At 35.3% G+C, this 25,597-nt stretch overlaps 1 protein-coding gene across 1 annotated transcript in view; it reads left to right on the forward strand.

The window, feature by feature from the left end:
* The window catches only part of LOC129216615 (tolloid-like protein 2), a 78,490-nt gene that overhangs the window by 38,133 nt on the left and 14,760 nt on the right, over window positions 1–25,597 (forward strand). Inside the window, exons 2-5 of the mRNA XM_054850831.1 lie at window positions 9,138–9,168; window positions 10,060–10,311; window positions 13,150–13,302; window positions 23,336–23,599. Of these exons, the coding sequence (XP_054706806.1) occupies window positions 9,138–9,168; window positions 10,060–10,311; window positions 13,150–13,302; window positions 23,336–23,599 (700 nt within the window). The remainder of the gene's footprint in view (window positions 1–9,137; window positions 9,169–10,059; window positions 10,312–13,149; window positions 13,303–23,335; window positions 23,600–25,597) is intronic.

The following is a 25,597-nucleotide window of genomic DNA, read 5'->3' on the forward strand; positions in this document are numbered from 1 at the left end:
TTAATTCAATAATAACATTTTTTTTTTCTTTGTCAAACGCTATTTTTGCACACTATGGGGAATTTTGAAGATAACTTTTTTTTTCTTTGCTATACTTAAATAAAAAAAAAGATGGGTTTTTCTGAGTGATCTTTGTTTTTATTAGGAAATGGGAGGGGAGGTTAAAATAAATAGAAATGGATAAGAAACTTTAGAGAAAGATCGTAAAGGTAGATAGCCGCCGAAGGCGACAATCTTGGCGTAAAAATGTGAATGGCACTACAAAAGATACAGATATATGATTAATACTGCTGCCGAATTTATTTAAACAGCCACCGAAGGGCGGCCAAACTTGAAGTAAAAATTTAAATGATAAGTTAGCCAACCAGCCGTCGTAGGTGGCTGCTTGCATAGAAAGGCGAATGGCGTAAGAAAGCGGACCGGCTGGTCGCCGCAGGCGGCTAGTTTTTAATATGCGTGAACGTGCTCCACACGATGCGTAAACTTGCCGCGCGTTCGTTGCAAGTTTACGCAACCGACTTGGACTTAAAAAACTTCTTTTTTTTTTTTACGATTAAGAATACAAGCTGAGCAAGAACTGAATATATAACTTTTAACTCCATTAACTGCTTCATAAGACCACAATGTCTAAAACGTCGTAGGTTCAAACATAAAAATTAGAAAATTCATTGAAAAAATCCTCGTAAATGTGCCCCGGTCTACCTACCTAAAATGGACTAAAATAAATGAATGACAACCTTACATATTCTAGTTGTTGGATTTTATGGAAATAGATGATGGTTACTTCTCGCTCCGAGTTCTTCGGTTATTCATTTTGAAGCGAGTTCTGGCAGGTTAAAATGAACTTGAATAAATAAACAGTGAGAAAATTTCGTTTCCCGATAATCCGTATAAAGTATATACCAAGTTTAGATGGCTGACATCTAATTTAGTCTTATTCCACACCGGATAACTGGGCTATTCCATGAAAAATGGTTGTATTTTCCCGCACTTGGACGCCTCATATATTTCGTTAAAAAAAAAACTTAACAAATTATAAACTTATGTGTGATATCTTAGTAAAAAACGTAAAAATTATCACTTTTTAATGAAACATATGAGCCGTCACGTACGGGACAAAGGGTTGACGTTTTCGTGGAATGGCCCAACTATAATTGTAACCACCTTGTATGAATTACAGAAGTTGTTGGGAAGTTTTCGTACGTTGATGCAGATTACATCACACCTGTACTTGAGATAAATGGGGATTGAAAGGGGAAAAAATAGATGAACCCATTCCACACGCGATTTATCTACCTGCTTTATGAAACATATGTACCATTGTTCATCTCCGAACGTAACAATGGAAAATGGCAAAATAATGAGCAGCAGTCGGTCAACCACTTCCTAATTCAATCCAGGTGATGAATTCACCTCTTTGGGGAGGATGGGGGCATTTAGAGAGAGTGACAAAAGATTGTTTCGTGCCAACAGTTTTCTATCTGACCCAGCAGGGACAAAGAATTCATTGCCCATCTCCCGGTGTTCGAGAGTACCTTGACATCGAATTCTGGAAGGTAGTCTCTGAGACGGATGGAACAAAAGTAATGTGTTTCCGATGTTCCGATTCCTTAAAAAGGAAAGCAATACGTGCGTGAGCCCATTGTTTAAGAAAAGTTATTAACTTTTATAAGAAACTTGCGGATGGAGCTGGTTTCATTCAAGTGGTTCTTGCATCACTCACTCGTGGATTGTGTGTATATATATATATTGTCCGTTTTTCACTAGTTGAGACTTGGCCACGCCCCCAACACGTGGTATCGGAAGATTTTATATGCGTCTTTTGGGGATGAGGCTTCAGAACAACACTGAGAAAGGTTGCAATTGGCCATCGTTGTCGCGCTGTAAGAAGACGAGTGTTCTATAATTTTCTAAGAAATTACCTCCCACCTTCTTTCCCGAAAAAAAGGTGTGCTACTAAGACAATTGTTCGACTTAAAAGTATTTTAAGATTTGCAGTGTATTTCTATACGTTTTGGGTTAATTTATCATTGATTTTGCGAAGGAAATCCTAAACTTTCGGTCTTTCACGCTAAGTAAACATTTTCTGAAAACACGGTGAACAGTTGCAGGTGAAATTGGAAGGAAATTTTTCCTTCTATTCTGCTGAAACTTTCACAAACTCTCAAACGTGGGTTTTTCATAGGTATTCTAATTATAAATCTCTAATCGCATATTGTTAACTTTGCTGGTCAACCATTTCTCACCTTATTTTCAATCCGATTTTCTTCTTTAAAAGCGTTTATTAAATATTACACAGTGCTTAGGGATAAATGAACTACTTTCGCAATATTTCGAACTGTTTTACTTCGAATATAATGAAGAATTAATGCGTTTTCGAATTGTGTTCGTTGTTATTTTGCGAATACGAGTCATTTTTAAAATAATACGTAGATTTGTAAAGTGAACAAGCAAAAATTAATGCCAAAGATTTTTTTAACTATCACCGTATTGAAAAAATAACAAAAAAAAAAGAAAGAAAGAAAGCGACAGACGATAACTTTAATTTCGAATTTTTCTGAAAATATTTCTCTGTCACCTCATTTTTGGCCCATTTCAAACAGTCAATATTTTGTAAAAAAATGTTGAATTGATGTAATCATGTAGAGACAGAATGAAAAAAGTATTGAACTACTATTTCGATTCCTAGGCACTTCATTTTTAATCATACACATTTAAAGCCTACGAACAATTTTGGAAGCCTCAGTAGGTAAGTTGCACTCTGTGACACATTTCAATACTTTATTACTAATTTTTTTTTTTTCCAATATGGCTTTTATTCTTCAGAAATGAAAAAAGGAACAAAACAAAAATTAAAGCTTTTCACATGCCAATATGGTTATCTACAGAATAATTGAATAAGTGCCTGAAACAACGTTTTATGTTACTGTTTTAACCTATTTATTTTTGTAAATACGAAAAAAATAGACATGCTTTTTTTTATTCAAGTTTTTTCGATTACTCTAAAAGTAATTCAGTTCTTCCAGTACTTTTACGGAACAGCGTTACGTGTGGGGATCATAAATAGGCAAAAGTTTGTTGCCCGTATTCTAATACAGATCCGAACAAGGACGGACACAAGGGAGGGGCGATGGGGCGACCGCCCCTTCCTTGAGTCGAGATGCAGAACTCTTCCACGGCATGTCTTTGATACTGAAATTGAAAATTGTTTTAGCCTATCTTCAATAGTTTGACGAAGCTCTTGCTCTCTGGAAAATGAAAGTGTAGCACATATCTTATTCTTAACACATTACTGATAGAGAACTGAACTTTGTATAGGAAGTATTTCAAAGTTTCAGAAACTCAATTTTAGAAGATTTTAGATGATATTAAATAGGGTTATAGGGTTCAAGGGCTCTTCTCAGGAAAGTTTGGAAAATTGAAGTCCCCCCCCCCCCAAAAAAAAAGGAACTTTAATGGGACACCTTTGATGGCGTTAAGGTAAAGGATGGGGTTTGGTACACTCCTCCGCAATTTTGTAGAAAAGGAAGTCCCTCCCCTTCCCAAAATAACTGAAATGAGACGATCTTTCATGGTGTTTGGAAAGGGGGGGGGGCGGAGGTTTGCGAATTTATAAAAGGGTAAGGGTGTGAAATCAATCGCCCCCTCCTTGAATAGTTTCTGGATCCGTCCTTGGCTCTGAATGTAAAATGCGTTATTTTTATCAAGAAACGTTGCTATAGTCAACCTATTCAGTTGTTCAACATATCCCACACTGGCAAGGAAACTGACTCAACCACAAGGAAAAAAAACAGCAATGGAGAAAATTAAGGTTTGACGCAATTGTAATTTTAAGTGATTTAGTCTCAAACATTACAATATGCGCAGTCAACTTATTATGTGATGTTTATTAATTAGTTTTTGAAGTATAGATACATAATGCATACTTTAAGCTCGAAAAATATTCTTCCAAATTATGAAATTTTAATGATGTGTCATTATTGATGAAATCGTTTCTGCGCCCCCCCCCCCCCCGCACCATTTAGGTGAGCTAACTTTGCGGTTTTTGTGTCGAGAAAAAGCACTAAATTTAGATTTTAAATCAATAGCCGGTACGGTTTTCCCAGATTTTTAATTGTGTCACTTTCCTTGCCGGAGTGCGATATGATTCTTTATTAAAAACATACATGATCATAAACAAATTGTGACTAGAGCTATCCAGGAAGGAGGGGGGAGTCGGTCTTTTCCCTTAAAACAATTGTTACTGCGATTTTGGTGACTTAGAGCAAACCTAAGCAGACGTTCACAAATGATGTCACGCTTGAAAGGGGTAGGGAGAGAGGGTTCGGGGTTCATGAACTTCGGACAGTTAGTCTCAAGGGGGAAGGAGGGGATTGTAAGAAATATATGACTTCACATATTTTGGTCCAAATAAAAGCGTTCGTTATAGCAATATGTTCATCGAACATTGCGTGAGATGTGACGAGGGGAGAGGCTAAGGTGAAGTGTAACGTCCTTTATGGACAATCCGTGTTTACGTTAGGCTACTGTGTACTGAAGTGTTATAACTAACTTCGTTTCTGCCCCCCCCCCCCAGAAACGAAGTTGGTTACCTCCCCCCCCCCGCCTTGAAAATACTCGCCCTGGGGGTAGTCGTCATCTCTTAAGCCGGCCCAACCGATGAACCTATAATTTTAAAACAGTATTCAAACCAAAGACACTTTTTATAACGCTTCGCAAATTATTACATATTTCTAAACATTAATATTCATGCAATACTTAGAGAAATAGCCTTGATTTTAATAGTCAATTGCTTTAAATATTTCAGATTGATTTTTTATTGTTTTCTCATTTACTTTTATTTTTCACATGTAAATCCTTTCTGGAACAATTGCCCAGTCCCCGCCTTTGGTTCAACCAAGTTTTTTTGGGGGAAAGGGGAGAGGGGGGGGGGGTCAACTTTTGTTCGAATAATGTTTTCATCATTTTTAAAAAAATAACTGCTACTGTAAATCTACTGGCTGTATATCCGCTCTATATGATCTGAAATTTTGTACAATCCATACAGATCCATCAAAAAGACCCAACCCGTAAGAGCTACTGAGTCACCCCCCCCCCCTCAAGAAAAGGGAGAGGGAGATAGAGAGAGATATTAAGTCTTCAAAACGAACGCAACCCTTAAGCATTTCAATGCCACAGTCTGTGTGGCAATGAAGTTTTCCTGTCTCCCCCCCCCCCTTTTTTTTCATCAGCGTACTTGCAATTTCGAATATAGGACGTTAGTGTTTAAAAGGATATCGTTCAAAATTCAGAAAGCCTATCCTTAATAGAAATGTTTCATTCGGAAAACAAAATACCTTACTTTTTTTTTTATAAAAACAATATTTTTGTTCTGAAATTTTCAGTTTAAAAAGTATAGATTCCCCGTAGACGACAATTACGCGAAGCTAGAAACGAAAGGAAAGAACACAAAGACATTTTTACAATTTTAAATGCCCGCCAAATTTAGGGTTGTCTCAATTGAAAGCGGTAGCGATCACCCCCGCGCTAAACTTAGCTTTGCTTTCGGGATTTCGGGAAGGCGTTCCAAAGTCTCTTCTCCTCATAAACGTACAATATATATATATATATATATATATATATATATATATATATATATATATATATATATATATATATATATATATATAACCGTTATATATAACCGTTAGTCATAGATGCATACTTTCAATTGCAAAAATGTTCGAAATTCGATGCGAAGTTAAGGTATGGAAAGTTTGAAGAAAAATACAAATGTGTCAAAAAAAAAAAACAAAACAACTTTATATACAGTGTCGTAACTTATATTTAGGGAAATAATCTCCATCAGAAAATAATTCCTACCCAAAAAGTTTTACATTACTACGACCAACATTCACTGAGATATGAAACGCAGCGTTTTGAGACTTACACCACTTTACACTCACCGACAATAACGCCTTTTTTTTTTGGGGGGGGGGGGGGGATAGTAGTTAACAAGGGTTTCAAATAATATGTGTGCATAGAGAGTGGTTTTTCAAAATTTCGAGGTTTTGTAGTGTTTTTTTTTTTTTTTTTTTTTTTGCGTAGTATGGCATAACATTGGCATTTATTTTTGAATAGCAATGAAAGCTACAGGATGATCAGCGAATAAGCCGCGATTTCAAAGTTAAATATCTCTATAACAAAATCGATAGAATTATGCGGAAAACTGTACGTTTATTAGCAAAATTGTAAAAATCGTGCAAATTTTAGAAAATTTAGTGTCGAAAATCGTTAACAGGTGGCGCTGTAATCATAATGACCTATCAACAGCCTTTATAATGTGATTGGAAGTATAAAGCAATCAGTACGACTGTTGGATAATGAAAAGAGGCTAGCTAAGAAAGTGAAATAATGTACTCCATTGAAGAACGTGTGTTTTTGGTACTGGAATTCCACCGATTACCACACCGTCCTACGCCGACTCGTCGCAGCTTTCAAAACTGATTCAACGTTCTACTGAACGTTACATTAAATTTTGAAACAATTTGTCAGCAATCAACTAGCGTTGGAGGATTGACTAGGTATCGACTGGTTTTACAGACACAGGAAGAGATTGACCTCCATGTTCTTTTGATCTGACTCCTTGTGACTTCTTTCTGTGTGACGTATTAAAAGAAAGTATATGTGGAAACAATCCCGCTACTCTAGCGGGATGAGTTTGAATCGTTGATTGGTGTTGCATGTGATTCCATTTCCGTTGAGACATTGCAAGACGTCTTGTCAAATTTCATTGTTCCTTTACGCCATATTATTGCTTCGAACGGTTAACACTTTGAAAAAATTGTACTGAGATTTCAAATACTGCTACACTTTATTGGGAATTTTTTTTTCTGATTCCTTTAAAGAAAGAGTTTTCAGTTGAGAGCGTCATCTGTTGCCGATTTTCGTAAATAAATTTTCTAAACTATTGTGCACTATTTGCACAGTTTTGCTAATAAACGTACAGTTTACCGCATAATTATATCGACCTTTGTTGTCGAGATATTTAATTTTGAAATCAGGGTTTAGTCCCTGATCACCCAGTATAAATACTTTGTTGTTTTTACTTCAACAACCTGTCATTTTTTTGAAAGAACTATAAGTTCCAATCTCATTTTCTGTATCGTCCGTTAAAATTTGAACTCGAATGTCTCCTTGAGTTTTGGTCGCGCAAATGTCAAGTTTTTTGTGTTAATATTTTTCAATGGAGAATATTTCCCTAAATATAAGTTAAGGGACCTAGGGCCCATATAAAAAGGTTAAATTTTGTATTTTTTTGACTCTTTTCTATTTTTACTTCAAACTTTCAATATCCTAACTCTGCATCTGATTTTGAACATTTTTGCAATTGGAAGTATGCATATAGGACTAAGGGTTGCGAAAATAGAGGTTTTGCACAGGTTAAACCGGATCACCCCGTATATTTTCTCTTTCTCTTTTGCATACATTTTACGTGATAGAACGATATCTGAACTGCATAAATGCGCTCTAAAGACTTTTGCACGACGGCGCCGATCAGGCTTGGCGTGGGCCTATGTGTCCATATTTCAAAATACGGTGTATTTGTTTCAGCGCACAGCTGACATGACTATGGTTAATGGCAGTGGCAGAGATTTGGGGGGGGGGGGCAAAGAGGCAACCCCACACACTTTTTATGGTTTATTTATTATTTTATTTTTTAATTTAGAAATTCAAACTAAAAAATGTAAAAAAAGCGGAAGTGTCAAAATTTTCAGATCATAATTATTTGTTTTACTTTGTATATTTGTTTACGAAACACATTTAGAAAAAGCAGTAAATTTTAGTTTACGTATTCATCGTTTAAATATTAGTAAATCAATTGTGTTACTTAGGTAAGCCATACTTGCTTCATGTCATTATTATCAAGTGTTTGTGACATCTCAAAATACTTTGGGGTAAATAATGTAAGTCTGATTCATGTCAGTCTTTTTTCGGGGAAAGTTATTGTGTGCATAATTCATCAAAATCTTAAGAAAAATGTAAGTTAAGCTGTTAGATTTGCATCAATTACCACTCATATGCTCTCAAAACCAGTCTTAGCAAAATTTTGTACTTTTTTTTCTTTCATTTTTTTTGCTGCCGCTAAAAATCCTATGGTTTTTCATTCCCTATCCCCACTTTTCAGTCCCAGTCATCGCCTCTGGTTAATGGTCATGTAGCTCATAAAGCGAGCTTCTAGATGAGGAAATGGCATGTGTGTTTTCGAACCATCCAGTTAAACAACTTGTAATATACTTCGTCATATTTTTTTAAAAATTATTATCATTTGATTAGAGTCAATTATGCGGCTATATCCTTCTTTTACAATGTCATAAGTTCTCTTGCATCGCAAGTAAAAGAATATGGCTTAGTTTTTGTTTCAATCATGGCAATCTAGTTCAGAGAAAATAATTTTCTATGCAATAATGTACCTACAACCTGAAACTGGGAGAAAAATGAGTCAAATACATTGTTTATGGTTATGTATATTATCAAACATAATCAGCAGGGAACTTTTAACCAAGGGCCCACGAACAAATTTTGCCCAGGCTCGCGGGAAGCTTACAAACTTTATTATTTATCCATTTTTGATAATGTAATACTTTTTTAGCATTAGAAAAAAAAAACACGTAATCTCGGAAAATTTTAACCACCACTACTGAGCACTTAATTACTCATAAAAGAATCTTCGTGGTTGTATGGGGGGAGCTAGCGCAAAACTAGATCTTCTGAACCGAAATATTTTTGGATTATTGGTGTGCGAATCCCCCAAAATTTTTCAACATGGCCCTTGCCTTGAGTCAAAAACGTTGGAGAGTGAGACTATTGAAATAAACAAGTATCAGTCTCATTTTAAATCAACTAAAATTTTTTATCAACTAAATTTTAATTATAAACAGCTAAGATTTCTACAAGGTTCTAGATTGAAAACAAATGAGAGATCATAAGCAAATAGTGTTAAAACACGGCGTGGTTGCGGAATGGCACGATTAGTAACTGAACATTTAGATGACAAATTTATTAAGAAAATTTTTTTTCGTGCATTTTATTGTCTTGTTTCTGTTATCCTATAATTTTGCTTTCATAAATAAATAATTTTGCGTTTTTATTTCCAGGAACAAAATTTGGAAAAAACGGCAGCATTTGGTGAGTTGCTACAGTTATTACTCAAAATTTATGTATTTCTTTGTGCATTTGAATTTTTTACAGTCGTATCGTGATTTAAAATATCATTATTATAAGGAAATTTTGTGCAGTATTTTGTTTAAATTCATGTTCACTCTCGTAGTATTATTCACTCGCAAAAAAAGCACACTTATTTATTAGACATTTTCTTGTTTTGATGCTTTATAAAGGTTTTCATAAAGTTTCTAATTGAAGTAGAAATAGAAGAAGTTTCCAGTTAAAGAGTTTTAGCGTCAACAAAAAATCCTTGGCAGCTCGAAGACGCATTGTTCAATATTTGGGCTGTCACACTAGCTAGCCACAGCCACAGCATGTCTGATTCTGACGTTGAGTGGTTCAATATCTTCAACTAGCGTTTTAGTCACTCTGTCTTTATGTATCCACAATGGAAAAAATCGAGAGGAGTAATATCGGGAGAGAAACAGTCCAAAATTTATGAATCGGTAAACACACACACAGTAACTTCATTACTAATTAATAATTAATTTCAAAAGATTTGTTAACGATCACTCACATTACTGCTTATACATACATCCAGTGCTGTAGTTGGGAAAAAAATGTTTGCAGAAACTCATCTTGGGGTTTAGGGGGAACGATATGAAACCATTTACATTACGTTTGCATTATTTTTACCGTAAAAAAATGTATTTCGGGGAGAACCCCCACCCCCCTCCTTCCTCCCACCTGCTACTACACTGCACATATCTAAAATAATAGGTTTATTTACATATTCTTTTCAGAATTAGTGTATCCAAAGTGATGTCAATAAATGTAGTCTTTAAAATTAATAGTGTAGTAAGAAATTACTTTAATGAACTCTGTGCGATTCAACTTTTTTCCCCCTTTCCCTAGATTGTGACTTGACCATCCGCAGTCAAAACGCATTCATTCGCTCTCCCGGATATCCCGGGAAATATCCTCGGTATACGCGCTGCGAGTACGTGGTGCAGAAATTCGCCGAGAATGTGTGCGATGTGCAGCTGACATTCGAGTGGTTCGACGTGGCCCGGATGTACTTCAGCAACTGTTCTGCGGACTTCTTCGAGGTGCAAGACAGAGAAAATCGCAAAAAGATATGCGGAGAATTGCGATCAGGATATACAAGTAAGTACTGCTCTCAATGAAATTGTACACTGGTTATCATAAATTGGGGATTTTTTTTTTTTTTTATGACGATTAATCAAAAAGTCAGACGTAGAATTTTATGAAACTTACCCACTCGTCCTCCGTTTGGCGGTCTATTAAGGCCCTTGCGCAACTACAGCTCATAGAACCAACCAACGAAATTAATATACAGCGATGCTATTTGTCTGACCATCAAAATTTCCAGTGACAGTAAACTACACTCTAGAGTGTCCCCTAACCCACTAGTACAATTGGTTCAACCAGTTGAATTGAATGCTGAAGACAACTCTGTTTTGTATGAAAGAAGATCGGTAGCCGTGGTACCCCTGATTCAGCACCCCACGAGGAATTGATTTGGAACGGGAACTTGGAGGACTTTGTGACTACAACAGATTTCACGTGCTCCAGTCGTCGTTATCGTACACGGAGGATCTTCTAGGCACAGATCGTAGGCACAGATCCCGCGACTTTCCAGCTACGAGTCCAACGCCTTACCGATCAGGCCAACTAGATCACTTCGTCCAGGACATTGACAGAAGTGTTTGAGAGTCAGGATTCAAATATTGGCTAGAGCATGAACTTTGTCCCATGTGGTCCGGGTCGTCTTGCACCAAGACCAAGGGTCATCTTTCACCAAGGGTTTGACACTCATCAGAATGGGTCATTAGAATGAATCTTTCACATATCTTGTGCTATGTGACGATCCTGTTTCTCAATGCCCACGGGAAAGCTCATGCCTTCAGTAAGATCGGTGCCTGGTAAGCTCGGTGACCAATCGGGTTACCTCAGCCCGAACCTATTCCTGATAAGGGTCATTCTTCAAAAAGTGTAACTTTTCTGTCATACACCTTTTACAGAAAAAACGTTAAGGAACAATTCTTTTAACAATAATTTTTAATTTCATCAAAAATGTATCTATCTAAAACTTGCCAACAATTTTTAATAATAATTTTGATTTTAGCATATTTTTGGTCCACAACATGTGAGTTCTCACCTTCGTGGCATGTCACACACCTTGTGTGACTGTTTATGTCACTTAACTTGTTTATCATTCCTTTCACAAGAGTCACAAATACTAATTGTTTAAGTATACTTAATTTTTTAATGTGTTTTAGTTCGTTTTAGTAAGACAAGAAGTCATGTCACACAATAAATTCTCACCTCCGTTACCTAAACAAAAAATGCCATTCCTCATTCACACGTGGCAGAAATGACATCAAATTTTATTTTCCATGATACAAGGGAATAACCCTTGTTTATTTTCAGCCGTAGTTGAAGTTGTGAGATTTTTGTCGAAAAACAAGAAGATAGATTTTGCTTTAAAAATTTAGTGTGGTTATTCTGACTTCTCACCTTCGTGAACTTGAATTTCAGGGATGTAAATGAATGTAAAAAAAGAAGTAAACATGTTTTCATATGCTTAACATGTGCAGATTGTACCAATGAAGAAAAAAAAGTTTTCCCTGAAAAATGTATCTATTAGGCCTATATTAATGATAAATTCCTCACCTCTGTGAATCTCACCTCCGTCACAGACCTTATCAATGTTATTATTTCTGAGGCGAAAATAAATGATGGAGGGGAATACACATCAATAATAGGCATTCTACCAAATTTATAAATTGCCAGTATATCTTCAAATTTACTAAATACTATTTTTTAACATACATTTGAAACTACTAATTAAGTCGTACTTTAATTAAGAGAGCTTAATATTATGTTCCCAGTAATCATTAAAATAGCCGATTGTTTGCACAATTAACAAAATTACTACTTTGATATTAAACTGACCTCGATTTTTAAACAGTAAAAGTTTTTTTCCTATTATTTTTATTTCCGTGAAAAAGGCATTTTTATTATTATTTTTTTTATTTATGAGTAAATTAATTGGAACTTAGCTGGGCCATTGTTTATGTTTACTTCTAGTATGTACTACTTATTGGAAAACATTTACATTCAAAAGTTACGTTTTCTGGAGAATGACCCATAAACGTTAATGGAAAGATATTACCAAGCAAGGGGATCCCCAGTGGGAAGTCACTGTAACCTTTCACGAATTTCCTTATTCGGCAAATTTTGTCTCACTATTCTGCAAAATTTAGAGTTCTATTCGGCAAAATTACCATCATTCGGCGAAATTTGGAGTTCCATTCGGCAAAAACTAACTTTGGATTTAAATAGGTATACTTTTCCAAAATAACTATTAAATGGGATCTGTTCAATTATATTACTGGAATAATAAACAATAAACTTGCTCAATAAATGTCACACAATTCATGAAATGCAGTGTTAATTTAGAAAAACGTAACATATTAAAGTTTAATAATTGTTAAGTTATTAATAAGTGAGCTTCATTTTTTTGTTCTTTAATTTAAAAAAAAAAAATAAATAAGTGAATGCAAAAATAATGTGACGTTATAAAACAATAATTCCCGTTTCGGTCGTTTTTGACCTGAATAGAATTAAAAAAAAGAAAACAGTATTATTTAGAGCGTCTTAAAAGTATACTGGAGTTGGAAAAAAAGCAGAAATGATTAAAAAAAAAAAAAAAAAAAAAAATACGCGGATAGAATTCTGCGCTTTCAGCAGGAACGAGCCAATGACATTGAAGTGATATCATTTACTTACTGAAATTAACTATATTTAAGGAATCTGTCTTCTTCGGTTAGAAGTGGTTCCGGTTAAGAGAGTTTCGGAAAACCGAAGTTCTACTGTATCGAAAATATTTTGTACGGTCTATTCTTTAAAAAGAGTATAAAAGTAGCTTGACTATGATATTAATGGGATGTGCTTCTTTTTTTTTTTTTTTTTTTTCAGGAGTTGTATCTTTCCCGGAAAATTCAGACAGACTAATCTTCCGCTTCCAGAGCACTTTTCATCAGAAAAGAGGTTTCTCGATACAAGTGATACAATATCGAAACTCGTGTAGGAAGAGGAATATAAAGCCCCATTCGAAAAGCGCCCCTCATGGTAAGGTTGCTGTTTCTTCCTGTTATATGCAATTTTGTCAATACTACATGTGAAAAATTTTATTTATTTTTACAGTTTAAGAACTTGGGCGCTTTTTTTGACAGTTACTTACTATTTTTAAGCTGAAGCAATAATCTAAGTTTAGTAGGGTCAGTTGGATGAAAGGACCTCAAAACAACAGTAGGATATCTTACTGTTATTCTTGGGATTAGATGTCTTGCTGTTGCTCTGTCTGAGGCGACGATATGAGGCAGTGAGAAGCAAAGGGGTGTTCGTTTAAAAATTTGGAAAAAAAAAAAAAAAAACAGTGCAAATCGTAAGGGAACTATTCTTCTGTTTTGGGGCAAAAGATGGTTCTAGTGGCCTTAATAGGTGTTGCTATACAGCATGATTTAGAAAACCTTTTGAATGACAGCCTACATTAGGACCGGAACTTTAAAAGTGTTTTTAGTTCAGTCATTTGGTCGGAAAAAAAGGGGTTACCTGGAAAGTTTTCCGGGAGTTTTGAAAATTGGTAATTTTATAGATTTTGATGTGCTCTTTTCGAATTTCCACTTTGCCACCTCGTATCTTTGTCGCTCGCGCCGCCATATTGAAAAAATGGCGCCTAAAAGAGGTACTTTGATGATATCTCTGTTCTGACTTATTTTACGATAAAAACATAATTTACAAAATTAAACTAGAGAAAATTTCCTACAATTTATGTCACAACAATTTTTTCGTAAAATAAATAGCTTCGGCGTACGAGCGCCGCAAAGTATTATTTAACACGCGTGATCGCAGAATAAGTCGTTCCACACTACTTTGAGGTTTAGTTATCATAACACATCGCGGAAACGCAGAGTTTAATTAATAAGCATATAGTACAAACACAAATTCAATCGATTTACAAGTTAATTTACTAACTGCATAAAAACTCACAATCCACAAATTAAAATTCTTTTTGTGGTATAAATGAGCGAGAGGAAAAAGGCAATACGGAAACCAAATTCCATTTCAGTTATTTCTTCCTATCTGCACTAAAACACCGAAATAGACTCTTCCAACCAGGCGCCATGTGGATTCCCCCCTCTCTCCCTTTCCGAAAATTCTACCGGTAGAACTCAATAAACTATTCTAGTCTGCGTCATCAGTATACTTGTTACGAAATAATTATTGAAAAAATGGCGTCTAAAAGCGGTATTTTGACGATATGTCCTTTCTGACTTATTTTACGACAAAAAAATCATATACAAAATTAATTTAGGCATTATATATATTAATTTACATACAAAATTAAACAAGAAAAATTTCCTACAATTCATATCATAAAGTTTTTTTTTTTTTTTTGGCAAAATAAATAATTTATGCGTACGAGCGCCGAAAAGTGTTATTTAACAGCATTTTCTCGTAGATATTTTTGATCGACCAAGAGTTACTGGTTCACCGTCTTCAGTATCGATTGAGACGTCATGCAATTTCTTCGACATCATCTGCGATGGGATCATCAAATTCATCATGAGTTTTTTTCATTTTCTATTCCATCAAAAGTTTGCTCGAAAACCGTCTCCGTTTCGCTAACATGTGACAAACTTAGCGAATTCTCACAATTACCACCTGTACGATTAGTACACATAACGGAGCATTTTAACCCGGCTTTTCTGCATCCACAGGCTTTTTGACATCCTTTTTTGCATTTGCAAGAAATAAGTCTTAGTAAGGTTTGCGGAGCTGGAGGGTCAAGCGTCATAACAGGAATTAACCCATTCTTATTTCTATTCTACCCCCACTGTTCTGGGTTTTTTTCATTCCTACACCACAGCTGAATCTGGTGATAAGATCGAAAAGAATGTTGTCTTGCTGCTGCTTCTGTTGGAGGTAGCGACGAAATATTAAATTTACTTTTATATGCAGATTTTACAAAGCACTCATATCTGTAGGCGTTTCAAGTCATGTTTTTCTTGCTTTTTTTACTTTTCACTCCACTGAAACCGTATAAGTCAAGAAGGAAGTCTTCTCCAGCTTTAGCAATGATCTCTGGATCAGCATTTGGATTTTTAAACGCTTTAATAGACTCACTTAAATTTGGATTTTTTCGTAGTACGTTAATAAATTTCGTTTTTCCTTGATTGAAAAGGGCACATGTTGTATCACAGCCACTAAAGGCATGCAAGAATAAAATATGATCTACAGCTGTCTTATCTATGATACCGTCCGTTGTATATATTTGTTGCGAAATTTTTAACCGACTTCAAAAAGGAGGCGATTATCAGTTCATACCGTATGTATGTTTTTTTTTTTTTTTGTTTGTCCACTCATAGCGTCTTACCTAGTGAACCGATTTTGATGATTCTTTTTTTAATGGATAGGGGATGGCTCAACTTAGGTCCCATTACTTTGTTTGACCATATTTGTTCTTTAGAAAAAAAGTTATGGGCAAAAAACAGTAATTTTTATGCAATTTCCCTATTAAATGATTTTGTAGCGAAGTTCGCACTTTTCATCCGCGGATAACGGTGGCTCAGTGGTAGAATTCTCGCCTCCCACACGAGCGACCCGGGTTCAAATCCCGACTAGGACAAAGTGATTTTTACTAAAATTTCGTTTCTACTGTTTCCCGTATTTTCTCGAATGTTCTATTAATTTCTGTATCTTTCCAAGTCTGGAAAGTTCCAGCACTTTCTCAAGTTGTATATAAGGAAATGTAACGTTCATTCGTGGTTCTGAATAAAGATCTCGAGTTGAGACTAACGAGTATTCACTTCATTTGGCTTTCACATTGTCTTCGCTATCTTCATCTACGTGACAATATGAAACTCATTGTTATAAAAGTTTGGTGCCATATAACAGTAACATTAATAGTAATTGTAATGATAATTTTGAATAAAGGCTTTTCTAAAGCAATACAGTGATATAGAGCCGAACTTCTTACTAGGTAACTTCTTACTTTTACTGAAATATCTGCATTTACACTAAAAAGAATGAAATAAAAAAATTTTGAAAAAAAAAAAAAAAATAGAACCGACTTCAAAATTGCTCTAAAAAGTGAAAATTAATTTTATTCTTTAAACACCATCGATGATACTTTTAAACATAATTTTTGAAGTTGGCGCAAAAACAAAAAGTAAAATCCATTGTAACCATGCTTCGTTCATATTTTTATCAAAAAATCATCCAAAGTTAGGAACGAAACATTTATATCGTTACTCAAATATGCTGTCATCAATGCGTAATGCATGTGGTAGTGAAGAAACTGGACCTGGTTAAATTTATACTTGTAGTTGAGTTATGGCTGTGAATGATTTTATCGATCGTTTTTGCGCCAACTTCAAAAATTATGTTTAAAAGTATTATCGATGGTGTTTAAAGAATAAAATTAATTTTCACTTTTTAGAGCAATTTTGAAGTCGGTTCTATTTTTTTTTTTTTTTTTTTTTTTTTCAAAATTTTTTTTTCCTTTTCCTGGTTTGAGCATATATATGTTTGATCGCTTAGATAGAGCTGTCAAAAGAATAAGAAGATCTACATCTTCACCTACAGCAATTACGGAATCGAATGCTGAAGAAACACTTATCGCAGTATTGATTATTAAAGTGTCTGCATCTTCTGTGGCTTGTTTGACCACAATATTAAAAAAAAAAAAAAAAATATATATGATATAAATTGTAGGAAATTTTTCTTGTTTAATTTTGTATGCAAATTAATATATATAATGCATAAATTAATTTTGTATATGATTTTTTTGTCATAAAATAAGTCAGAAAGGAGATATCGTCAAAATACCGCTTTTAGACGCCATTTTTTCAATACTTTTTTCGTAACAAGTATACTGATGACGCAGACTAAAATATTTTACTGAGTTCTACCGGTAAAAATTTCGGAAAGGGAGAGAGGGGGGAATCCCACGTGGCGCCTGGTTGGAAGAGTCTATTTCGGTGTTTTAGTGCAGATAGAAAGAAATAACTGAAATGGAATTTGGTTTCCGTATTGCCTTTTTCCTCTCGCTCATTTATACCACAAAAAGAATTTTAATTTGTGGATTGTGAGTTTTTATGCAGTTAGAAAATTAACTTGTAAATCAATTGAATTTGTGTTTGTACTATATGCTTATTAATTAAACTCTGCGTTTCCGCGATGTGTTATGATAACTAAACCTCAAAGTAGTGTGGAACGACTTATTCTGCGATAACGCGTGTTAAATAATACTTTGCGGCGCTCGTACGCCGAAGCTATTTATTTTACGAAAAAATTGTTGTGACTTAAATTGTAGGAAATTTTCTCTAGTTTAATATTGTAAAATATGTTTTTATCGTAAAATAAGTCAGAACGGAGATATCATCCAAATACCGCTTTTAGACGCCTTTTTTTCAATATGGCAGCGCACAATGGTTCAAAACGACAAAAAAGTGGAAAAAATTCAATAACTTTGAATACTCTCAAAAAATGCTATGGAAAGTTGTTAAAGTTGTTGTATGGTAATATTTATCTTCCGGCTGGCTGATCGTATTCACTGCGAAACCCCGATTTTACGTCCCCCGAATCAACGGTTTCCCCACGTTTTACGATTTTATTATCAGTTCCCAGTTTTTCCGTGTACTAATAATATTAATTTAACCCGGATGGAAAGTTTGTTATATATGAATTTCCCGCATTTTACGTTTTCCCTTGGCAGTTAAAAAAAAGAAAAAAAAATGTTTTAAAATTAAGCAACGTGTTTCCTTTTGTACATTTTTAAACATAATCCACTCCGTTGAAAATTAATCCATGAAAACAGAAATGCTACTGCTCCATCCGGTAGCCGACCTTGTTGGACCCTTCGGCCGCCAATGAAGATGAACAAGAAAAGGAAACACAACTCGTCTCTTCTTTCCATACTGCATTTAAGAGCTTACTAATAGTGAAAAACTATTTTCTTTATCATAAAGACCAGGAAAAAACTTTGCAAAGTATTTCAATCCTGGAAGATGCTGAATTTACTTTGGATTCAATGACTCATTATTCATTATTACTGACTATTTTCAACTTAAACGCCTGGATTCGTAACTTAATGTGTTAGAATGCTTTAAATTGATATGTACAATAATGTTCTTTTCGTAAAATACCGCGTTTTTACCTTTTATAAGCGTCATCGTAGCAACCTCTATTATTATTTTCGTTTCCTTATCTGATTTTTGCTTTCTGTACAATTCCCATATTTTATGCGTTTTATGTTTGATTCAGGCCACTGAGAAACGTGAAATCGGGGTTTCTCTATAATTCAAATTCATTTCTGGGTTTAGCGAAAAATATAAATTAAATCAGTTGTATGCCACACGCAAGGTTTATTTATTGCAATTGATACCCTCGAACAATATTTTCAGGTAATGTTGACGAACTGAGAATAGCACTAGAATGATTTCGAAAAGGAAATCAGAAATTTCAAGCGTTTGAGGATTTTCTAATTTCATTGCTGAGACATTGCTGAGAACAGAATGGTTATTTAACTTTTTCTATTGAATTCTGTATGAGTTTTAAAAATTTCTTTCTCATATGTATCTTCTTTAAAGCCATACTAAACGGGTCCGAAAATTGTTATTATCAGGTTACTACTGCATTGCATGTAGAATAATGCTCCGCATTAAGCCATAACAACGTAAATCTGTTTAAAAAAATCCTCTGTATTTATTGATGAATGTTTCAAGAGCCCCAACTTTCGGAAACAGTAAACAAACGTTTTTAGACTCTCGTGCAAAGTAGTGAAACTGTGACATAAGTTGACCTAGACCATGTCAAGTTTGATGACCAATTTCTTTGATAAAAAAGCAATTTAGCCCCGTCATAACATTACGGGTTATTTTCTAGCTTACTATATTGGTGTTTGTAAATAGCGAAAATCAAACAAAAACATCTGCCACGAGTGCAGTCGCAAGTGGTCGCAGCTAAAATGTTGTTGTTTATTTACAAGGAGAATTAAACTATTGATATATGTAAATTTTAGCCCACCGGAAGCCGCCGATAAAAGTATATTCCACAATATTTTTCAATATATTTTCTAGAAAATAATGTTTTTTATTTCAGGTAGTTCTCAATTTTCATGAATTTTTAATTTTTAACTACGATGTAATATGCATCCTATAAGTGTGAAAAACCAATCAGAAATGACTTTTATTAAATTTTAGTAAGTTAGTAGTTAAATTTTAGTAGTTTAAAAAAACGAATTTTTTTTTCAAAAAACTCTTATGAGTTCCTACAACTCAAGTGCTAAGTAATTACGGCATGAAATATTTTTTACCTTAAAACTTAAAAATGGCTATTTTTTCCGCCCTTGAACCACTGTGTGGCGCAAGCGGCAAAGATACGTGGTGGCAAAGTGGTGGAAATTCGAAAAGAGCCCATCAAAATCTATAAAATTACCAATTTTCAAAACTCCCGGAAAACTTTCCAGGTAAAACTACCAGATGACTGGACTATTTACTCAAAACTTGAAAATGTATACTTACATCCCTTTACTTCTCATTCCGTCATATGGAGTACAATGTAACAAATTCTATTTCCACATTTGCAGTAACTTTTGGAACTAAATTTTTGGTGAGTGATGACTAGGTGACATATAGAAGACATCCTGAGAGCTCTACGTGTTTTCAAACAATTCGTCGCTAAAAAGACGAATGGATGTATCTCACTTTTGAGTCCCCATTTTGCAGAAAACTGATTTAAAGATTTCTAGTTTACTGTATCGCTTGGGAACCGCGACCAGTGTGAGGGTCTATACCTTTTTTTACTATTTATTGTAGAGATGCGCCCATTGGTCAGGTTATAAAATCGACTTCTTATACAGTGGCTCCCAAAAGTGTTCGTGCACCTACGATTTTCAATGAAATAGGTCATTATCCATTGGTTAGAATTAATATTTCGGAATAGGTATTTTATTATAAGATCTATGATCCATATTTAACAAAACTACATGAAAATTTTTAACAAAACATTAAAACATAATTTTTAAAAAATCAAAAACCAAAAATTACCGGAAATTGTCACACACAAAAGTCTTCGTACACTTTGAAAAAATATCAAAAAATTAGTAAATAATCTAACTTTTTACAAAGTTATTATTTATTAGAACATCATGCAGTATCAACAAGAGCTTTTAAACATCTGGGAATAGATTTCATTGTTTTTTCTTTCTTTTTTTGCGTAATTTCTGAGTAACTGTTCAACCACACTTCGAGTCTTACTGTTTCTAGCTCTATTTTCGTTTTCAAAGCTGTATTTTCGTAATCTAGCCCCCAGATATCTCTAAATATGTTACATTAAGTTCAAATCTGGAGATTGAGGGGGTATTTCTAAGCTTAAGGACAATTTTTGACGCACCAAACACAAACGTGTGCTTCTTATCGTTCTCTCGATAAAAATCAAAGTTGTTTCCGATTACCAAATTCGGGGCTAATAGTTTAAAATTGCTTTTTAAAATATTTAAATGAACAGCATGATTCATTATTTAATCAAAAAATTCCAAATTTCCAAGTCCTGATGCTGTAATGCACCCTCACACTAAAACACCTTCACCGTCCTGATTAACTGATCCAACTAAGTTCTTCAGATTAAATTCCCCATTTTTTCTTCTATTTACAATTATACAACAATTTAACCCAAAATGTTGAATTTATTTTCATCTATAAGTAAGACGTTGTTCCAAAACGTTTTGAGCTTTTTTATCATTGATTTTGCGACGGAAAGTGTAAGCTTACTGTTATTCGCACGAATAAGGAAATTTCTGCAGGAAGAGGTCCCATTTAATTCAGCTAATCAGAGAACTTGGCGAACAATTTTATGTGAAAATTAAACGTAAAATGTTTCATTCAATTCTGCAGAAATTTTTTCAGCACTCAAATGTGTATTTTTCATAATTGTTTTTAACTGCAAACCTCCGATCACGCATTGTTAACTTTGCCAGTTGACCTTTTCTTACCGTGTTTTCGATCCGATTCTTGTCTTTAAAGCATTTTATCAAGCACTTCACTATAGAATGGTATAAATTACCTAATTTAGAGACATTTCAAACCATTTTACCGCTACTGTGAGGAAACAATTCAAATTTCAGTGTGCGGTGCTTTTCAAATACCAGTCATTTTAAAGTAATAAGCACAATATTAATGAATAAATAAACAAAACATTTAAGCCAAATGACTTTTAAGGGTCGAAACAATGCAAAAATAATAAAAAAATGACATATGATAGTTTTAATCATGAATTTATTCGAAAAAATTTGAGTGTACGATGACTTTTGTGGCGTATTATTTCTCCGTCTCTTCATTTTTTGACAAATTTCAAAAATAAAATCTGGCAATATTTTGAAAAAACTACTGGGTTTTATTCAAAATGGCATAAGAATGGTGTGAAAAAAATTGGACTTCATATTCAAATTCAGTTTTGCGTTATTTTGGTTTTACTGCAAAATTTCAAGGTGTACGAACACTTTTGGGAGCCACTGTATTTCTGTGGGGTCATAACTCATTTTTCGATTTTTTTTTTTTTTTTTGAGATACGTCCATTCGTCTTTTTAGCGACGAATTGTGTAGTCGTCCTCATTGTTTGAAGATAATGCAACGGAAAAAGTTATTTTTTAAAGTTGACTGATCTTACATTTTTCTCTCCAGGAGGTTTACAAATAATGCGAAGTAACCGGTTATTACGAACTTTTAGTTATTTATGACCTTCATTTTCTCAGCAATTTTTGATATGCACATTAGGTGTTTCCATTTACCCTATAAATCCTATACCATAGGAAAAATGGAAGCAAGTTAGTTTTTCATTTTCCGGTTTTTGGAACACTAAATTTTTGTGTGAATTACACCTTTATGCGTTTTTTTATATGAATTTAGTGCATTCTCGCAATAAGCAGAAGCAATTCGGAGGGAGTTTAGCGATATGTTGCCAAATGGTCGCCACTTTTACGACGCCACTTCAGTCAACATCAAAATTAACATTGATTTGCCTCCAAAAGCGTGTAAATGATCCCTTTCGGAACATCCAAATACAACCAAAAGGTGAAGTGCGCAACTAAACTTTATGTTCACATAGTTTATCCAAGGCCTTGGTTTATCTCGCCTGAACTACTTCCTGCGTCGTTTTCGACCAATCACGTGAACTAAAGCGCATCCGATTCATTAATCTGATTCATCAAGTGACTGAGTCGAAAACGATAGCGAAAAATCTAAGGTAATACGTAGAGAATCAGGCAGCGTGTTACTGAGTTGTCTCATTAGTAAAGCTTCATTACAACTAGGGTGCTCCGCCCCCTGCTCGTTTTACTCACAAATCCCGTTTACCACCTGCATTGGCTTAATACCTCTAGCGGCGGGTAACAATAGAAAATTTAAATGCTTTTTCCCCAGTGTGTCCGGTAGATTTCTTGCGTGTCCTGTAAACCGTTTTATCAATTAATATCTCCTGCTCCTTACGGCAAAGAATATTGGAGGGATGAGACAGTGTGGAATAGCTTTCCCTGAAAGTCTAGAATCCAACGGTACCAATATTGATCTGGTCGACATTGACAGTCCAGAGGAGATACATAGACAGGCGTGATCAGGCTTCAATGGTATAGATAGGGGAAATTCTACATGCTGTAAGATTACAACTGGAGTCGGTAGTCAGCGGCACTTTTTTCCTCACATGGTGTACAAATGTTCACGAATCATTGAAACTTATTAATTTTTTTCCTCCAAGTCGAAAAAATTTCAGAGTATGAAAAGTTTTTTATGATATGACTTATTTCGTTAGAGGTCGTCCACAAATTATGGCACACATTGAGAGAATAAGGATGGGGAGGGGGGTTCGAAACATTATGGCAGTTTGTGACGAGGGAGAGAAAGGTACCAAGAAGTGAAACATTACATTTTTTAAAAAAGATGAAAAAGAACGTAACATGCGACAAGGAGATGGGGGGGGGGAGGGGAGGTAAAGTGATGCTTTGTGGAAAAAGACAGAGTGAGGGGAGAGGGAATCAAGCGAGAAAAAGTGTGACATTTATGGACAACACCTTGCATTACAGAAATTTTTTTTCTTCCCTTTGCAGTTTTCCGTGTCGCAGTGACGCCGCCCGCACCCCCTTCCTGCGACAAGGTTATCGACAGTCGCATAGGCCGCCTGTCCTTTCAGGAGGGCAAAGGCGCCGATTCCAAGACCTGCACGTACCGCATCCGGAAGTCTGAGCCCCGAGCCTGCGTGGTACAACTGGACTTCGCCGCCTTCGACGTGTACCGGAGCCTGGACTGCACGACGGACTATCTCCTCATACCCAGTGGTCGCAGACTGTGCGGGACTCTGGGCGGAAGCAGAAGTAAGTTGTTTAAAGCAGTAAGTTACCACCCTTAAGCCAGGGTTAAGGCAGCAATATACAAACAGTCCGATTGCGCCCTCCAGAGACTGCAGTTTCGTCCTTGTTATTGACTCATCAGTCTGGAATTGATAATAACCGAGCTGGGAGCAAATGTCCTCTCATTGAAGCTGATAGTGCAAAACAAACTGCTGGCTAAAGTATGAATAAATTTAGAGCATTGCTTGCTGAAGTATGTTGGTTCATGTGAGAACTTTATGGCGGTCACCCTTCGATTGCGACAGCGACGCAATCTACGACACATGTTATTGATTCTACATAATTTGACTGATCTGCCCCTCCAAGGGCGCCCCTAGAGAAGGACATTGTGATCTCCTAAACAATTCCTCATTGTGCAAATTTTACCTGGCGATTCGGCAAATTCGGAGACATTATTGCAAGGTTGCAATTTTTGTTCTTCTTTTTGAATCCTAATATTTCTATGCGATGTATTTGTGCATATTTGTATTTTATCACTGGGGAAAAATCGAGGCTAAGTAATTCGGTAAATTGAAGATTTTCCCTTCTTGAAAATTTAAGTTCGGGACGTAGCAATATTTTTCAATGCATAAATTGCAAATGATAAAAATCCCCTAATGTTTGTTAGTGCATTTGTGCATTAACAGAAAAATTCGAAGCGAACTGAAGACTTCCAGTAACACAAAAAGCAGGCCCGTCAACCTAGATGCTCATGGGGTATCAATAGCCCTCCGTCCCCCTGGCTTCGAAAAAATGTTTTTTCCTTTCAATGGGCGAGGTTCTTGTTGTCAAGGCCGTCGAGAGGGGGGGGGGGGCAAGCCTATGCATTGCACAGGGGCCCGTGAGAAATTGGGGGGCCCGCGAAGCGGGCCTAAGAAAAGATACCAGCCCACCCCCCCCCCCCTCTTTTTTTTTTGGAAAACTTTAGTTTGAAAGTAGTTATTCTCCTAGAGTTAAGATTAAAAGTTTTCAATTCGCGACTCCAGAGTTCGAATACGCTACCTTACGGTAATTAACAATACTACCGAAAAAGGTAAAACATTCCATTCCACGTGTTTTTTGGGGGTAAATTACAAGCTTCAGACAGTTTGTGGTGTAATGTAATTTCAGAATAGAAAAGAAAGCTTCCTACAAGCACGATGAAAAATTACTGTCATTCACAAAGCGTCAAAGCAAGTTATAAGTTACGACATGTGTTTGTTTTACCTTTTTCATCCGCCATTAGAGAGTGGCTGCAGCGCCCCCTATAGTTTATTGGAGTTGCGAATCGAAGTAAGTTTAGTGAAAGTGATCATGTTCGAAGTGAGTCCCCCTATCGACGCCATTAACCAAAAAGAATTATTATTATTTTTATTTATTATCTATTTATTTTTTGTGTGAATTCAAAGCAAAAAGAAATCGCTTTTTTTTGAAAGATAAACAGAACTTTACTGAAATGGACAAGAGGCAAAAAAAAAAAAAAAGATTTTTAAATAAGCGCTTGCATTTTTAGCGTTCGAAACTCAAAACAAGGCAGGAGACGCAGTTTGATGAAAAGATTTTAAAATATGAGTTGATCTGAATTTTGGGTGCAGTGATACAAATTGAAACTATTTCTAGTGTTGTTTCTAGAACAAAAAACATGCGGGGAGGGGGCCTTTTGAAAAAGCATTCCTCATCTAAGTGTATAGAACGCCTTTACATGTCTAAAAGGGGCACAGTTATGTCACCATTAATTAGAATCAGTGCTGGATTCACTTATAAGCTAAACAAGCTAAAATAAATTAGGTCCCCCGCTTCTTTGGTGGCTCCCAACTCTAGAAAACATTGCATGATTCGATCCTAAAACAAGGAAAAATACTTTAAAATGTTAATTTCATTTTCACGTGCTTGAAAACATTGAGATCTTGTCAACTAGGGACATTTTAAACTTCTTCAAATGCGAGGAGGGGGGAGGGGATGCCAAAATGTGCCAAATTCATCTCCTTGCTACATTCTGCATTA

Source organism: Uloborus diversus, chromosome 2, assembly GCF_026930045.1.
Source record: "Uloborus diversus isolate 005 chromosome 2, Udiv.v.3.1, whole genome shotgun sequence".
In the NCBI taxonomy this organism is placed as follows: Eukaryota; Metazoa; Arthropoda; class Arachnida; order Araneae; family Uloboridae; genus Uloborus; species Uloborus diversus.